This window comes from Centruroides vittatus, unplaced genomic scaffold (assembly GCF_030686945.1).
Source record: "Centruroides vittatus isolate TY-2023 unplaced genomic scaffold, ASM3068694v2 contig_359, whole genome shotgun sequence".
Classification (NCBI taxonomy): domain Eukaryota; kingdom Metazoa; phylum Arthropoda; class Arachnida; order Scorpiones; family Buthidae; genus Centruroides; species Centruroides vittatus.
This window is the reverse complement of record NW_027122182.1, coordinates 1,921,586-1,938,877: the sequence shown is the minus strand read 5'-3', so window position 1 is coordinate 1,938,877 and position 17,292 is coordinate 1,921,586. Positions and strand designations below refer to the sequence as shown.

Below are 17,292 nucleotides of genomic sequence, written 5' to 3'. Positions count from 1 at the left end.
AGTACGAAATCTCACATAAATTATAGCCTAAATCCAATAAAAACAAGTTATAAAATTTGTTAGTAATAAAAATGCATTATACAAATTTATATAATTAAACCCATTAAACAGTAGTATAAGTGAAGTATTATTAATTAAAAATAATACATTCAAGTTTATGTGACCTTCTGGTAGATAAATAGCCTATTAAACAAATTTTGGGGGGATATTTCTTTATAAAAGGTTGGTTTGGGGCCCTATATTGGTTGGGCCCCGTAAGATATCGCGCCACACACTATTGGAAATTCACCACCCCTACTAAAAGATGGCAAACAAATTTAAGGAAAAATTAATTGCAAGTTAAACTGGATTTTACATTAAATATTACCATTAAAAATCAGCGGAGAGCGTGACAAATATGGAAAGAAATAATCCAGGTATACGGTGATTCATTAAGAAAATCGACCCCCACAAAATTAGATAGATAAATTCAATATGGCTTTTGATCGAGATGAAATCTTTATTGGTGTCATTCAAAAGAAAACTCTAGAAAATCGATGGCGCGGAGAGGAATTGTCACAGATTAGAACAATATCGTTTCATCCATATTATTTTGACTTTAAACAAAATTTAACTTAAGGCAGTTCCTCCTTTGTTCTCGCTGTTTTTAATAGGGAAAAATTCTGTTAATCTCCTGTACCGAATGCACCGATCCTTGACATCAATAGTTATCCCCGACACAATAGAAATATTTCTTTATTTCTAATTATAAGTATATGAAAATCTAACTTCTAATGCTTTAAAATTTTGGTTAAAAAATTTTGTGGTAAAAAAAATTTTGTGGTAAAAAAAATTTTGTGGTAAAAAATTTTGTGGTAAAAAATTTTGTGGTTAAAAAACTTTTTGTGGTAAAAAAATTTTGTGGTAAAAAATTCCTTCCTTAAAGGCCCAACAAAAATGCAATAGGCCTGGATCAACAGGCAAATTTGAATTAGATGGCTCCATATAAATGTTACAATTTAAATAATAAATTTGAAAAGAAAAGTGATTTATAACCCCTTGTAACCTCTTGTAGTTCAACACTCCAATCGTTATTAGTTCGAATTTGGCATGCAATAATTCAGCCTTTATGTTTTTTTTCTATAGTTTTAATGGTTCAGAGATGAGTCTAAAAGAGAGAAGTTACTTACGTGAAAGAAAAATAAATGAAAACAAGAAAATATATATATATATATATATATATCAACTCAACCAAGTTTATTTAAATGTCTCATGACACGCGATTTACTATTTGTCACGTTTGCTGTGTGTGAAAATCAGGTCAAAAAAAGAAATAAATTTCTGTTTTTACGCTAATTAAAAGTAGTTTTCGGTGAACAAAATCGATTGAAAACCATTAAAGAAGAAAAGGAGGAGAAAGAAGAAGAAAAATGTGATTGAATAGTTGAATTTCCACGTTATAAACAAGGAATTTTTAACGTTAAAACTTCCTCTTGAAAGAAATTAAAATATCTTTTTAATGAATATTTAAAATTATTTATAAATTTTACGAGTAGAAATTATTTAGTTACATGCTCTGTTACCATTATCATCCTGTAGTTATGAGATGATACACGTGTTTTTCTTCGTAAAAGAAATTTTATCACATTTAACAACTTATCTTAATGTCAATGACCGATATTGTAAATTCTTTTGTACCTTCTGTAATATTTAAATACTGAGATAATCGAGTTAAACTATTGCATTTTCCAATTTAACTAATGGCAAAATGAAAAAACAAAAGATGGAAAGTAAAGTCGAGGATTCGCTCTGAAGCTATCGAGAGGGATTGATAGAAGGCAATAAATCGAGGTCACGGTTAACGTTAGTTTTGCTCCATTGCCCAGCTGGATAATACAGACAAAATCGGTCGAAAGGGGTGTCCGAATTTTTCTTTATTCAAATTCGGAACCATTCACTAAAACCGTATTTTATTCGCTATAATGAAGAGGGCAAGCAATCACAATTTTCTGGATGAAGTCTTTTAAAAAACGCTTCCAGCTACTGAAATAACAATAAATATATAATGTCATTTATCTATTATCAATCTAAACGATTTTCATTGTTAAATCTCGATTGCAGTAATGACCCTACTTACAAGTATCATAACAATGAACATTGTTAATTAAGTCGGCAAGACAATAGCACGTCCCAGAACTCTCCTTCCTCTGTTGATGCGGAAATACTCAATGACCGATATTCTTAAGCTTCTTTCTCTAAGTTTTAACGCCGTTTTTAATGTTAATTTTCACTTTAAATTATGAAATATAACGAGTTCATTAACTGATAAATCTTATTTACAAACGAAAACCTCTTCCATTGTCAGCCATTTTTCTTAACATAACAATGATTGATCGTAAATAATTTTAGAGAAATGAATAACTGTTATTATTATGAATTCGTGCTGCAAACTAAAGCATATTTAATAGTTAATAGAACCGGTTATAGAGAAGATTATACAGTAGCATATTTCGAAAGCGATTATTATTTTAATACCCTTAAGCTTATATCTTCTTTTAGACCATCTTTATATACATTTACCAGCGATTAAAGTTATTAAGAAATATTTTGTCCTAATTTAGAAACTCTCTTACAGATAAACATTACATTCGAGTCATTTTTACAAGTCATTCACTTTTAGAAAGCATAAAAATGTTAAGGTTGTAGTTTGAAACTATTGAACCATGCATTCGGCCCTGCCCTTCTCAATTCAACAATGTAGTCGTCTTTATATACCAACATACATACAATTTATGGTCATAGACCTAATGAGAAGTACTTATATAAATGTCTAAAGATTTTTATGATGGTAGTTTCAATTACATTTACGATATTATTTTAAGAATTCCAACAAAAGATTTCATGCTCCAGTGGTAATTGCAATGACTGAATAGTTATTCCGTAATAAAAAACCCTCTTTTTATTCATTATCCAACATATTCAAAAATATATACAATTTATTCAGTAACGCGTGGGGCCCTGACAAATTTGAATTAGGGGGCCCCGAGTACAGTGTTGGATTCAAAAACGTTGACTTTTCCCGTTTCACACTAATTCAATGATTTAATGTAACGAGTCATTCATTTTCTGTAAGAAAAATCATTAAAAACTTGATACAATCTTTCATTTCGCGTTGACTAAGTAAATCTTAATAATAATTTAACGTGACTACAATCGTTATATCCAGTTTTTTATCAGGAAGATGCTACGACTGATTGCTATCCATCAATCCGTCCGAAAGCAACATACATCATCTATCATGTGTTTGAACTGTAAACAAAACTGATAAAAAAACAAAAGTGATAAATATGAATTAAATTACCCAGGTAGTTAACTATCTACTTACATTTTCCACGCTGTTGAATGCATGCCGAGGCGTAAAAAGAGAAATTAGAACCGAAAATGTCTCCAAGGTTAGTCATTGTTTAAATGATGATTTTTTTCTTCTTGTTTTTTTTCTATTTATTCTACTATTATTGACACTTGTTTGCGTAATACAATTTGCAACTTTTTATTAGATGCCTTGCACCATTAAAACTGGAAATGTTAACGTTCCTGGAAGATATTCCCTCATGCAAATCGCACTTAAACATTATTCTGCCAAACCTATCATCTTAATTATACCGATCCTTTGATTCCAATCCTTATTAAAGAAAGGCAGAAAAGTCCAATTTTGGGAAAAAATTTGGAGAAAAAACTCCTTTAAATAGGTTAATGAATTTTTTATATATAATTTTTGAACGTTCAAAGTAATGTAGGTTAAATACCAAATTAGAATAGTATCGTTTGAAATAGTAATACAAAATAAACACATTGGAGTATTACATTCAATTATTTTAACACCGAAAGACTTTGATACTGTACCAGTGGCCTCATCAATAGGGAGTCTTTTATAAGAAAATATTTTGCCCGGTCCCCCGTAAATCTATTTAAAAATAACGCCAACATGAAAATAGTTATAGCCTTCTGCTAATAGCCGAGCGAGGTAATAAAACGAAGATTTTTTTTCTATACGACTAGCACCAGGTACGCCATGTTTTTATTCGAGAGGTCTTCTTCTGCCCTACTTACTCTACGAAGAAGGGAGAGAAAAATCTCTACAATCGAGCCGGACGAATCCACTTTCGTTTTTAGGCTCCACCTAGTACCTTGCACACGAAGATAAATCAATAACGAACTTCTGGCCCAATTCTTCTCTAGGAGAACAAAGGAAAATACACCCATAAAGTTATGTTCTTGCTGACTTTTTAATGTCGTTATTCAAATTTTTCTTAAACAATTATTCATCGGTTATCAATACTTGTCAATTCATAAACCTGTTTTTTACATACCGATCGTATCTGTACCGAACTGAACTTGATATTCAGCACCTTATTATCTTAAAAATATGGAAATAAGAATAAACATTGCTTCCTACTATTATTATAATATATATATATAGGCATACAACTAGCTGCGTGTGCCTCGCGTTACTCGATGGGAATACGTGTGCCCACCGAGGATAATGGATAACGTCTGTGGTGCATTATCCTATGAGCAAAAAGGGAGGATCCACCAACACTGGGTCCTAAACCAAGTTTCTACAAGAAAATATTTCCTCTAAGAAGAAAAATGTCTGAAGTCCACACTGTACGTGGGACCCCTTAACTGAAATTCACCTGGGCCCACACGCCACTGAGCCTTACGTTAAAATATGGCACACATTCATAGATTCTTCCTGCGCTAGTTAAAAAGTTTTGAACATTGTGGAAAGGGCTCAATTACAACAATTTAATCATCAACAACAAAAGATTTGTAAATTACACATTATGTTTTGGATATCTGATTACAAGACACGCTCATGCTGATTTAACAAATATAAAGATCTTCAGTGCAATGTACCCATTATTTGAATCAGCAGTTATTGAAGCTGAAAAATATATATATAAAGTTTTACATTTAAAAAATAAACTTGCGAAAACAAATTCCGAAGATTCACTGTAATTTTAGATAAAAAATTAAACTATTTTTGAAGGCTTATCTAACAGGAAAAAGCAAGTTGAAATTACGTGTCATATACGCGCCAAGACCTTAATAACTGTAGTTTGTTATATATAACTTCAATAACCACACGTTTTATTAGTTTTTATATAAAAAAATTTTCAAAATTTTAAACTGTAAATAGAACAAATCTGGATTCACTTGATAAAACAGAAGAAAAACCAAAATTATCTATTTGGCATGAAGTTTTTAATGTCGTAAATTTCATTTGACATTGTGAATAAATGTTTATTTCGGATTTAAACACGCAAAAACACGATCTTCTGCTATAAAATCCCACATTTTATGGCAGGAATTAATTAAAAACTCAATTTTAAATCTGACTGGGAAATAAATCTTTAGAAAACTGTGTAAAACATTGAAGTAAATCTCTTCCTATTGCGAATTACATTTGTTATTTATTAAATTTTTTCGAAGAAATAAGCAGTTTATTAAACTTTTATTCAATTAGATATAGATAAGAATTACACTGGAGCAATTAGGTTAGTGAAGAAGGTCTACAATCTTCTAACTGTTGTAACGACTTAGATTCACAATGATAAGAAATGTCAATTAATACTTATACCTTTCGGGGTTATCTTTAAATTTTAATTATTGTATTGTTGTTATTATTGTTTAGTAAGTTATACAGTAATATCAGATATAATAAGCCCATAAAAATTACCTCGATAGAATTACATTTAAAAAAATTGTTATAATGAACGCATTTTATATAGATAAGAAGAAGTAAAATAAAGCGAATAAGTGGTGTTACCTTTTAATTAACAAATTATTTATAATTACAACAATTTTATTAACGCTAGACGATCACGTGTTCTGGTACAAATGAACAGTTGTTACTAGTGTTTATTTTTGTATATTACTTTACATAAATAATTTGGAGAAAAATATATAAAACCTGTATAATTTACCATTTAATACTGTTTAAAAAACTTTTACTAGTTCAAATATTTTGTTTATTTCCTAAAAAACAATGTGTCGTGTATTAAAATTTATCATAGAAAGGCATAAAGTTCGAGTCAATTAACATATTATGTGAAAGGAATAGAATAATTAAGCCCTGTGTGTTAAATTCATCACAATTACAAATTTTTCTTTTTTCTGATTGTTTCTATAAGAAGTAAATAGTATTATTTATTGTAATTAAATTATTGAGGTAAGTAGGCGTTACCTTAACATAATAAGACAAAAGGCGTTTATTTTAGTGGATTACGTAGACTATTTTAGCGTGAGAAATTTACAATTGTTTGCTTTTTTATTGGTTGAATAAAAAAAAAAAAGACGTATTTTGAAAATTCAAATAATAAGGGAAATTTCGTGGGACCTTCACCAACAGGGAGCCCCAAACCAATCTTTTATAAATTCATTATTGTAGTAAGAGTATCGAAATTTAAATTTGGGCCATATCTGGTGACCCTAGTGTAACGCAGGATTTAACCCACCAGAGGTTGTGTTAAAGAAAAACCGGAAGATTTCCCCAAAAATTCTCCCGAAGAAAAATGTTTGAAGTCAAACCAATTGTACATGAGGCCCCAAGGGCGTCGCCAGCCAATGGGCCAGGGGAGGCAAGATGATATAAATTGATAGAGGATATAAATTGTATGTAGGTAAAATAAAAACGATTCATAAATTTTAAGAAGCTTAAGAAGATTATTTTAATTAAAACATAATCTTCTTGGGTTTTTCGCGCGGGAATTATAAATCGGACAATAAATGACTTAGCATTTAAATAATTTTTTTCGCATGTCTAGGGAGGGGCAACTGCACCTCTGCCCCCCTCTGCCCCCTCTCTGGCGACGCCCTTGTGAGGCCCCCTAATTCAAATTTGTTTGGGTCTATTAAGCGCCACTGAATAAATTGGTAATAATTAGTTTATACCCACGCGCAAAATGTATATAAGTTAATGCATTAATTATCTTTTAAATATATATTTAAATACATTTATTAATCGGGGTGTAATAATTTAAGTTATAATTTTACTCGAAAAATGAAATTATTTTTAAATAAGATCGTATTGGACACATCGAACCTTGAAAAATTCCCTCGGGGTCGCCATTATTTTCTTTTTTTTTCAATCTGAAGATTTTGTACTTTTCTTCAGTTACGGATGAGCGATTATCTTGTAAGTGCATGAAGAGGGAAGTGATACAGCAAAACGTTTAATACAGCCACCAAAAGTAGTTCACGCAATCGCAGAAACGGTGCCGTTAACCAATCGCCTTGTGTGTTGTATCAAAAATGTCTGCCCACATCCCTTTACCGTTAACCGACTATATAAGCATCTAACCTCATTTACAAATGCTCACATTACCATTTACAAGTATTGTGCGGATATATGGATAAAATATGAAATCACCCGATAGTAAGATCTTCAGGTGAGTAAAGAGATGGATAAATTTCTATCTAATCGATCCCGACCTTGATCCTCCTCTTGTCATTTCTCTAATTTTAGATGGGTGATATTTCCCTTGTGTTTTCTGTTAACCTTACTTAATTACGTGAATGTGGATGCACAATTTACATCCAGTTTCTATAATTTCGATTCAAATACTGTGCCCTTCATATCCCGGACGGCGATGAATAGGGCTTTTATTAGAGCGAAACAGAAAATTCTTCACAAGAGACAGCATGAGAAAACTCTAACAACGCAAGGTAAGGAAAAATATATCCTGTGTCTACTTTTGTCCTATTCGGTTGTTGATCTTTTCTTTAAAAAAGGATAAGGGTAATTAAGAAACAAACTCTATGCAGATACGACTAATTAACGATGCTACAATTCATTTGTTGTTTACTTGTATTGCAATCGGTCACTGTATCTGCTGGTCTGTGATGGCACATGATAAGTTAATGATCAACGAAGAAACAAAAAAAAATGAACAAGTTTAAACATAAAAAAACCCGTGTTTTCGATTTTTTTTTCTGTTCTTTCCATTGCTCGTTATCTTGTCATAAGGCAGCCATTTTTTTTAAAGTCACGTAACTATTTTGAAACAGTTTATGAAATAATTAATCGGGTAAACGTTTAAATTAGCAAAACTTCATTAAATTTTCTTCATTAAATCTTGTTTTATTTTATTATTATTATTATTTTTTTAAAGTAATTATAATTACAACGTGTTTTATAATTGAGAAACTGTCATTTAAATTGTTAATTTGTGGTTAATTATAATTAATCAATAGTAATTATTGTACTTAAACAATCAATTAAAGTGTTGATAGCAAAACACGCGAATTCATTATAATAAATTAATTTAACTTGGTTTATTATTTGTATATTTAAGGCAGAGTCGTCAATCCGAGTTTGCATCCTGCTGTTGCCAGACATCAGAGATTTACAATGACGTATCCTAGAGCTGTTAGCTTGGAAAGAGTTCGAGAACTGTTCGAAGGAGCCACAGAGGAGTTAGCCAATAGGTAAGATTTTATATATTTAACCTTAAAAATTATTCACGTTAATTTGTATAACAAATTTTTAAAAATAGAAACGCTCTATAAACTCTGTATTCGCGATGACAGAACAATGGTTTACATCGGTTTTAAGTTATTTAACTATGTGTGAAAGACGATTAATATTTTTTCTTAAAGTTTTAATTGCATTAATTGATATAATGCTTGAGCGATCATATATTAAAAATTACATACGCTCGCGTTTATGATGTTAAAAAAAAATCATAATATGGATCTTACATTCTGCATCTGTTCTAAATTATTTTATATTTTAATAACGTTTCTACGAATCTAAATGACAGTTTTATTTATATAAAACTAGAGAATGATGTGCTTATAGTCATAAATTCAGGGCTTAGAACCAGGAGAGCGTATCAATGGATAAAAATGATGTATTTTTAAATTTTAAATGAGCATTTACCATTAAACAATTATCAAATCTTCAAAGTTCCCTGACCTTACATTAAGAAATACCAATTTATAAATGAATTAAAAATGTAAAAACACAAAACCTGGCCAGTTTTATTTGAAGTTTTAACATCATTTTATAACCCAAAAAATTTATTTAACTACATTTAAACTTAACTGTGCAAACTTCATCTTGACATAATTAAATTAAGATTATTCTATTCATTTATTATTCTATATATATATATATGTATATAACTCACAATATTTGTTTAGAACTACTTAACCTGTAAGCATTTATATAGTAGAAGGTCAACAAGTTTTTAAGCATACAGTACCATATGAGCGTATAATTTTTTCAAACGTGTTATTAAATATGATTAAATTGTAGTTTATTGTTATTAACCGTGCAAATAAATATATAAAAAATAACAAATTATATTTTTTAAATATTAACTGTTATTATATCCTGACCTATTTTGTTAATTTGAATATTAAAAATAAAGGGAGGGAGGGCAGTTTTATTAAATTAACTTATCTATCTAATTTTATAGATGCTAGAGATTTAATTAAATGTTCATTCACATGTCAAACCTTGCTTCTTTGTTGCAGATTATTTATGATAGTTACATTGTTTAACTTACTTGAAAAGTATTGAACAATTGTGACTCCACATTGAGTATTCTCTAAGGGGAAAAACTTGACCTACCTTTAATTTAGGTTTAATCAGTATGATTCTAAGAATTTCTCTTTATTTTCAAGTTGTTTTATCTAATTATATAAGATTAAATTCCTGTTCTATACATCTACAGTATACTTCATGTAACTGTATTGTGTGACTTACTAATTAAATTTAGTTACATACAGTAGCCAGAAAAACATTATTTGTCTTAAGAGGTAATAGTTTTCTGTGAAATACTATAAATTCTATGGTTTTATATTTTTTGATAAAGTAATTTTAAAAAAAATCTATTTGAAATTCTGCAAGACCTTGAGATACAGTTGGTGATAGACTTGGATAAGAGCAGACTGGCATGATATTGATCTACTTAGTTGAAAACCTTCAACTTTTATCTGTAAAGTGTGCTTTACTTACTACTACATAATTATTTTTATAATTAATATTGTAAAGTTAAACAATTAAACTGTTTTAACATTTAATTTAAGAAAGAAATACTAGTTTTTTGGCATCTGACACTTTATTTTATATCTATTAAACTGATTTTAATCAATTATAAATAATTTAACTATGAATAAATTTAAAAAAAAGTGTTTATATCTGTAGTTTTATCTCAATTAAAGACACATCATTGATATTAATATTAATTAATGACAGTTTCTAAAATGATTTTACATACAGACAAGTAACATACATTAAAATACATGAAAAACATTTAAACAAAGTGTTTATAATATCATGAATTTGCAAAAATGATAAAATATATTTAAAAAATTACCATATTTTATCATCAATTTAGCTTAGTACAGCATTAAAATTTAATTTTCTTCACTTCAAAATGTTATGTAGTAGTTTTTATATCCTTCAAGTCATTATATATATATATAAATAAATAAATACAGAACATTTCCCTCTTTCTACAATCAGGAAATATGCAATTTATAAGATCATTTTTGATCCTTACAAGGTGGGGTTACAAGAAATTACATATTTTACATAACAGTAGTACATGTACAGTACACTGATAAATAGACCTTATCCAGCATTAAGGATAGGTTAAGAAGAAAAGAAACATAATGTAATTATATTTAAGGGTGTGGTTTATTTATTTATTTTTTTATTAGTATACAAATTTGAGAAAGATCATGTGAATTTTATATGCAATGCGTGTCCAACTTCCTTTATTATATAACTAAACTCGAAATAAGTTTATTGATATGTCTTACTACAGAAATAACAACATCAAACGATGGTAGAGATATCGACCTAATAAGAATACAGGTCAGCCGGATCGAAAACTGGTTAGAATCTTCGAGAATCCTGATTTTTTCCAACTTCTAAACTTGGAAAAAAATGAAAGAAAATATACATTACAATTATTATACAAATCACCAGAACTGTTTAGACTCTGGTGATTGCATACAAGAAGAAAAATTTAATGGTATGAATGACTGGACGATAAAATTAGCTGTAAAATCGTTAATTTTTCGTTTTATTCTTATCCTTTACAGCTTTTATTTATAGCAGAACTTGTTTTAGTAACTTAGCTTTAATGGCTCTTAACAGAGATGCCAGCCTTGCTTCTTCCTCCCTTTATGAAGGTATAAAATGAATTATAGTGTAAATACACAGTAACATAGACTAAAACTTTAGACTTCAATCTAATAAAAGTGCTAAGATATAGCACAGAAGTAAGAACAATTAACACTATTCAATTGTTCTTACTCTATGCTGTGCAAAAAGAACAAGATTCATTATAGGCCTAATTCATTTATCGCATGCTGAACTTTAATCGTGCACATTTATTTTTTAGTTTTATGTATAAATTAATGAGCAAGCTTCGAGTTGTTCATCTTTTATGTAAAAAAGAAAGAAAGAAAAAAAATCATAGCAGAATACCTAAAGGGGCATTAAACCTGAATGTGATCTTACAGATCAGACATATTTTAATTGCTTTATTTATGACTTTACTGCTTTGGTTTTCTCCTTAAAAACTCCAACTTAAGCAATTAAATCTTAATTCTTTTTAAATTAAACGTTTGTATCTGCAAACTTTTCAAACATTTGTCCTTGTGGCTTAAGGTTAAAACAAGCACCACGACGTACAAAAACTAATCGATTTTTTAAATCTTTTTTCCTGTTACCGATTTGTAAATCATTTTACTAAATACATTTCTGTTACAACTTGAGAATTTTTTCAAGCGAATTATTAATATATTCATTTTTTTTTTTTTTACAGTAAAATGTATGGTTTTAGGTATGAACTTTCGTCACTACGATTCTCTCTTCCTCTCAACCTCTTTCAGTTTCAGCTTCCGTTAGTGATAAGATTCGTATAACGCGCTGTTAAGAATTTATTTTTAAAAAATATCACTTTTAAAGTGGAAACTTCTTAAAATTCACACATTCTTTGTCTATGAAACAGAGCGAAAAGTAATATAAAAAGGCAGAAGAGATCAACCGAAAGTCATGAGAACCATATAAATTTACACAGGAGTATGATTTTTCTCACTGAGTGCTCGTTTTTATAATAAAACAACGAAAAGTTTCTAGTTTTTTTTAAAGAGTTAAAGCAATTAAATTTAATTGATTTAAGTTAAAAGGACTTTAAAAAAAAAAAAAAAACAAATAAATACACAACCAAGCATAAAGTTACTTGTACCGCAAGTTAGAAAAGTGAAAATTCTCGTTGATAGTATTAAATAACGTTTATCGTACGTTATATAAACGTCCAGAAATGATGAATAAAGGTATAAAAGTAGTTATTAGTTATGATTTATGCTACCGAGAGACGTTTAGACAAATAAATCAACCTATACAAGTACTTAGATAAACAGGATAAATTCTCCTTTTTATTCCCTATCAGAATCTATGTTTTCGGGTCAATGTCAGTTTTACAAGTTTTTGTTTATTTAAAGTGTTTTTTCTTTTTGTAAAGGTGGTTTGTCTTTTCAGTTATCATTTATCTAGGAAGCAAATTATTTACGGATTGCCAAAGATACCGTTAGTGGGTAGAGAAGCTCAGGAAGCGGCACAACAGTGCAGTTCTCAATACGACGTCCAATGCGAGGAAGACAAATTTAGATCCTTTGATGGAAGCTGTAATAATTTAGAACATCCTACGTGGGGGAAAACGTTTACGTGCTTTCAAAGACTTCTCCCTCCCGCTTACGCAGACAGTAAGCTTCGATTTTTAAGTTGTTTTCGTTAAATATTATCCATTTTAACCTTTTCATTTTTGCCATTTTAGGTATTTCTACTCCTAGGATAGCAGTTTCTGGACGTCCTTTGCCACCGGCTCGAGTGCTTTCTATATTAATTCACAGAAATGCTAACGTTCCCTCTCATATCTTCACTCACATGTTCATGGTTTGGGGACAGTTTGTAGATCACGACATTACATTAACACCAATTAGCAGATCCAGTAAGTAGCAAGCTCTAGAAAGTTCGTTATCTGATTGCGATGTTTAAAACGTTTCCTTCTCCTTCTTTTTATTTTAATATAGCCGACAACGCTATGATTCAATGCTGCCCGCCAGACCAACAAAATTATGATCAATGCTATCCTATTATCGTTCCGGAAGATGATCCATTCTATTCTCATTTCGGCAGAACCTGTTTGAATTTTGTACGTTCTGCTATGTGCGCTCTTTGTGTTTTAGGTAAGAATATACCCGAAAGTATGAATTGTACGTTTTAATGATGCCATCATTAAAACGTTAAGATCAATAAACTAGGTTAAAACATCCCTCGAGCCCGTAGACGTACTGTACTGTACGTAGTTGTACGCTAATTACTAAAATATTTAATTGATAATTGTTAAGAGTATATAATTCTTTAAGGTCCTCGTCAGCAAACAAATCAAGTGACAACTTTCCACGATGCTTCTATGGTTTACGGCAACGACGTAAACACATCGAGATCGTTGAGAGCTTTCGATGGTGTTGGTAAGTCATTTGCATATTAAACTATCGTACTTTAAAAGGAAAATAAGTTACTTACGATCTTATATATATATATATATTAATAATAATACTTCCTAGTAGAAATCAGTAATTTTACGGTCTATTTGCAAGAAAGTAAATTAAAATGATGAAAATTTATCGAATAGGAAGATATTGAATTGATAATTTAATAGAAAAGAAATCCGTTGGAGCATTTCATTACAGATTTTAATCGTAAAGCCGATTAATAAATAAATAAATACATTCTTTCTATGTATTAAATTCGTAACGAAGAGAAGTTACTTTTGATTTAACAACGGTTTAATCTGTGCATTTAAGCTGTATAAATAGTAGTTACGTTGAAAGAATGACAAATTCTTAATTTTCGATAGTAATTACTGTAAAACGTGTAAAAATTTGCTTCTTTTATTCAAATAAAACATTTTTAGATTGCAATTGTAATTGAATTTCATGCACTGATTCGTTTAGGATAACAATCTGAAATTTAAACTGCAACAAACAATATAATTTCGTATGTTTACTTAGCAAAAAACACTGAGTATTTTGAAGAAATTATAGGTTATGTAAAATAGGAGGGAGGATTTCAGGCAAACTAGGATGAATGTATTTTATTTTATTTTATTTTTTTATTCGATTCTATTCATAGAGACAAGAACGTGAAAAACTTCCATGAAAAATTTTCTTTTGTTCTTCATTGTTTTGCTCAAAACGTAAATGATTTTTCATTTTCTTCCATACAAAGAAGCAAATCTGAATTTAATGAAGGAAGTTACTGTATTTTTAATTCTTTTATTTGCTGATTCTATACTACTAATGTAAATCTGATAATCTGCATTGGGATAGTTCGGAATTTCCTCAATTATTGTCCTGAATAGTTTAGTGTTCAAAACGAACCCACAATATGACACTACTGAACTAGGAACACGCTTGTATTGTATTTATTATATTTTAGAGATTATATAGGGGAAACACACCGATACTTTGTAACGTTTATTAGCCAAGAGATTCGATATTAGAACAAATAAATATACGCCATTGTTTAATTAAACATACGGTAGTATTATTATTTGCTATATGTAAGCAGTTTTTACAGGTTTTTAATGGTAAATTTTAGTCGTAAATGACATCTTTTAACTTCTTTCATTCTAATATACGGCTCGTATTCGAATTAAAAATTGTTTAAAGCAATACTGTACCTCGGATTAAAGCGTGCTATTTTGTATAGAAGCTACTTTAATTTCATTAATAATGTTTCAGATATAAGATATTTTAAAATATATATTTCTTTTTATTAGGTAGACTTCGGGTTCAGGACACAGAACACGCTGGAGATCTTCTTCCAGCTAGCGAAGATCCAAACGATCAATGCAGTATGCCCGACGAAGGAAGATACTGCTTCAGAGCGGGTATTAATCTTCACTTTTAAACGTTAAAGATAATTAAATTTGTTAATATAACCTTACGTAATTTATTAGGAGATCAAAGAGTTAACCAGCATCCGGCTTTAACCAGTTTACACACAATATTTATGCGACAACACAATCGAATAGCCAGCAAACTCAAATTCGAAAACCCTCTTTGGTCGGATGATAAGTTATACTTTGAAACTAGGTATGCGCTTAATTGATGACTATTTTAAAGGACCATTTATAACAGGTTGTTAATTTATCTTTTGTTTTTTTCTACGTGTACAGGAAGATCGTCGGTGCACAGATGCAGATGATAACCTGGGGCGAATTTTTGCCTATAACTTTAGGCAGTGAAAATATGGATTATTACAGTTTATGGGTGTTAGAAAAGGGATATACGGAGTATCAAAAACAAGTCGAACCGACATTAATGACAGAATTTTCTACGGCTGCTTATAGATTCGGCCATTCTATGATAGATGGACTATTCAGGGAAATTTCTCCACATTACGATCCGGATTATCCCGGTTTTCTTTTGAGGGATTTCTTCTTCTATCCCTTCGAAATTTATAACGGTCAAATGGATCCTTTGATGAGAGGATTGGTCAAACAACCCGGGCAAAGATTCGATACTCATTTAGTCGACGACGTTCGTAATTATTTATATCGAAGAAGAGGAAACGATACGGGTTTAGATTTAGCAGCTTTTAATATACAAAGAGGAAGAGATCACGGTTTGCCGGGTTACACCGCTTTCGTCCATAGGTGTCACGGTATAACTATCGAAAAGTTTTCCGATCTGGACAAACTAATGCCCGAGAAATCCTGGATGGATTTCCAAGATGTGTACGAGTAAGTTTTCTTCTTATTTATTTCAAGTTCGCTGACCTCCATTTTTATCATTTCGTGTTTCACGCGTGTCAATATTTTACTTAACAAATACTTAATATTTCTAGTTTAATACGGTTAATTTTCGTAATTTTTTGTAAAATAATTCACATTTTACTAACAGTTACTCGACAGATAACTCGCAAAATATTCATAAATTGAACACTAATCATTTAACTTTAGAAACGAAAATTAGGTTGTGTTATAAAATTTAATTGTTTAATCTTTAGATCAGTAGAAGATATCGATTTTTTCTCCGGAGGAACCGCCGAATATCACGTTAAAGGTGGAGTAATAGGGCCTACATTTGCTTGCATCGTTGGCATACAATTTTATCATCTAAAGTACGGCGACAGATTTTATTTCGAACATTACGGACAATCTGGATCGTTTACACCCGGTATATAACTATAAAACACGATTAATTTCGTCCAATTTATTTAATTCTAAGCTTTATTCGTCGATCGTTTTTAGGTCAATTGGCTGAAATTCGTAAAACAACTCTAGCCAAAATCATTTGTGCCAACACAGCTGTTTACGAAATTCAAAAATATGCATTCAGTTTTCCATCGTTCTAGTGAGTTTTTTTCTCTTTAAATTTAATGTTTTCGCAGTATATTTAAGCAGATTTTATAATAAATCTTCACTTATAATTTAAACAGCAATCCCGTTCTACCCTGCGACCATTATCTCGATATCGATTTGACTCCTTGGACGGAAGAAGTTGAATAGGTAATTTTAATATCACTTTTTCTTCCTATTGTAATCTTCTTACGGGATAATTATTTTACCGTTTTTTAATACAGAATTTTAAAGAGTGCCAGTGTATCATAAGCCAAGATGTCATCAATACCTCAGCGAAGCTAAAGACTATTAATATATATATATATACGTATATATCAGGCATTTCCAGCTGAACCGTTTACATTCCCGATACCAAAAATACAAAAAAAAGTTTATATTTTTAAGAAAGTTCAGCTCGATATGTCTTATATATCATTACATCGATCGCGTATTTTATAATAAAGAAGAAGAAAAATTGTTTATATAAATGTTAATTTATTTATATATATATATATATATATGCAGAGCATGTACTGTACATAATTCATCAGGATATATTTAATTCAAGAGGTATTTTAGCTGGCAGGTGAAATAAAATTCAATTTTCTTATATGAAAACCGCAAATAAACAATAATATATATATGAAAGTTGTAGTTATACCGGAACAGATTGGTTTTTTTTTTACATATTTACAATTTAATTTCACGTTTAAACACGAGAAATGTTATCCTTATTGTTTAATGTAACCCTTGGTGCCAAGATGGCGGCTCGTCTCTGATTCCAGCAAGGAAACAGTGGGACATGCGTCCACTGTTTCCTTGGCACTAACCTAACCTAACCTATTCTAATAAATTACCATAATTATTAGCAACC

The 17,292-nt window shown here is 30.1% G+C and overlaps 1 protein-coding gene across 1 annotated transcript in view; it reads left to right on the top strand.

Moving 5' to 3' along the window:
* LOC136974956 (uncharacterized) overlaps positions 1 to 16,586 on the top strand; it is a 29,377-nt gene extending 12,791 nt beyond the window's left edge. The window contains exons 15-26 of the mRNA XM_067269953.1: positions 7,586 to 7,710; positions 8,340 to 8,472; positions 12,548 to 12,771; positions 12,843 to 13,016; positions 13,099 to 13,254; positions 13,435 to 13,539; positions 14,853 to 14,963; positions 15,033 to 15,168; positions 15,252 to 15,818; positions 16,085 to 16,254; positions 16,329 to 16,431; positions 16,517 to 16,586. Of these exons, the coding sequence (XP_067126054.1) occupies positions 7,586 to 7,710; positions 8,340 to 8,472; positions 12,548 to 12,771; positions 12,843 to 13,016; positions 13,099 to 13,254; positions 13,435 to 13,539; positions 14,853 to 14,963; positions 15,033 to 15,168; positions 15,252 to 15,818; positions 16,085 to 16,254; positions 16,329 to 16,431; positions 16,517 to 16,586 (2,074 nt within the window). The remainder of the gene's footprint in view (positions 1 to 7,585; positions 7,711 to 8,339; positions 8,473 to 12,547; positions 12,772 to 12,842; positions 13,017 to 13,098; positions 13,255 to 13,434; positions 13,540 to 14,852; positions 14,964 to 15,032; positions 15,169 to 15,251; positions 15,819 to 16,084; positions 16,255 to 16,328; positions 16,432 to 16,516) is intronic.
* The last annotated feature ends 706 nt before the right edge of the window (positions 16,587 to 17,292 follow it).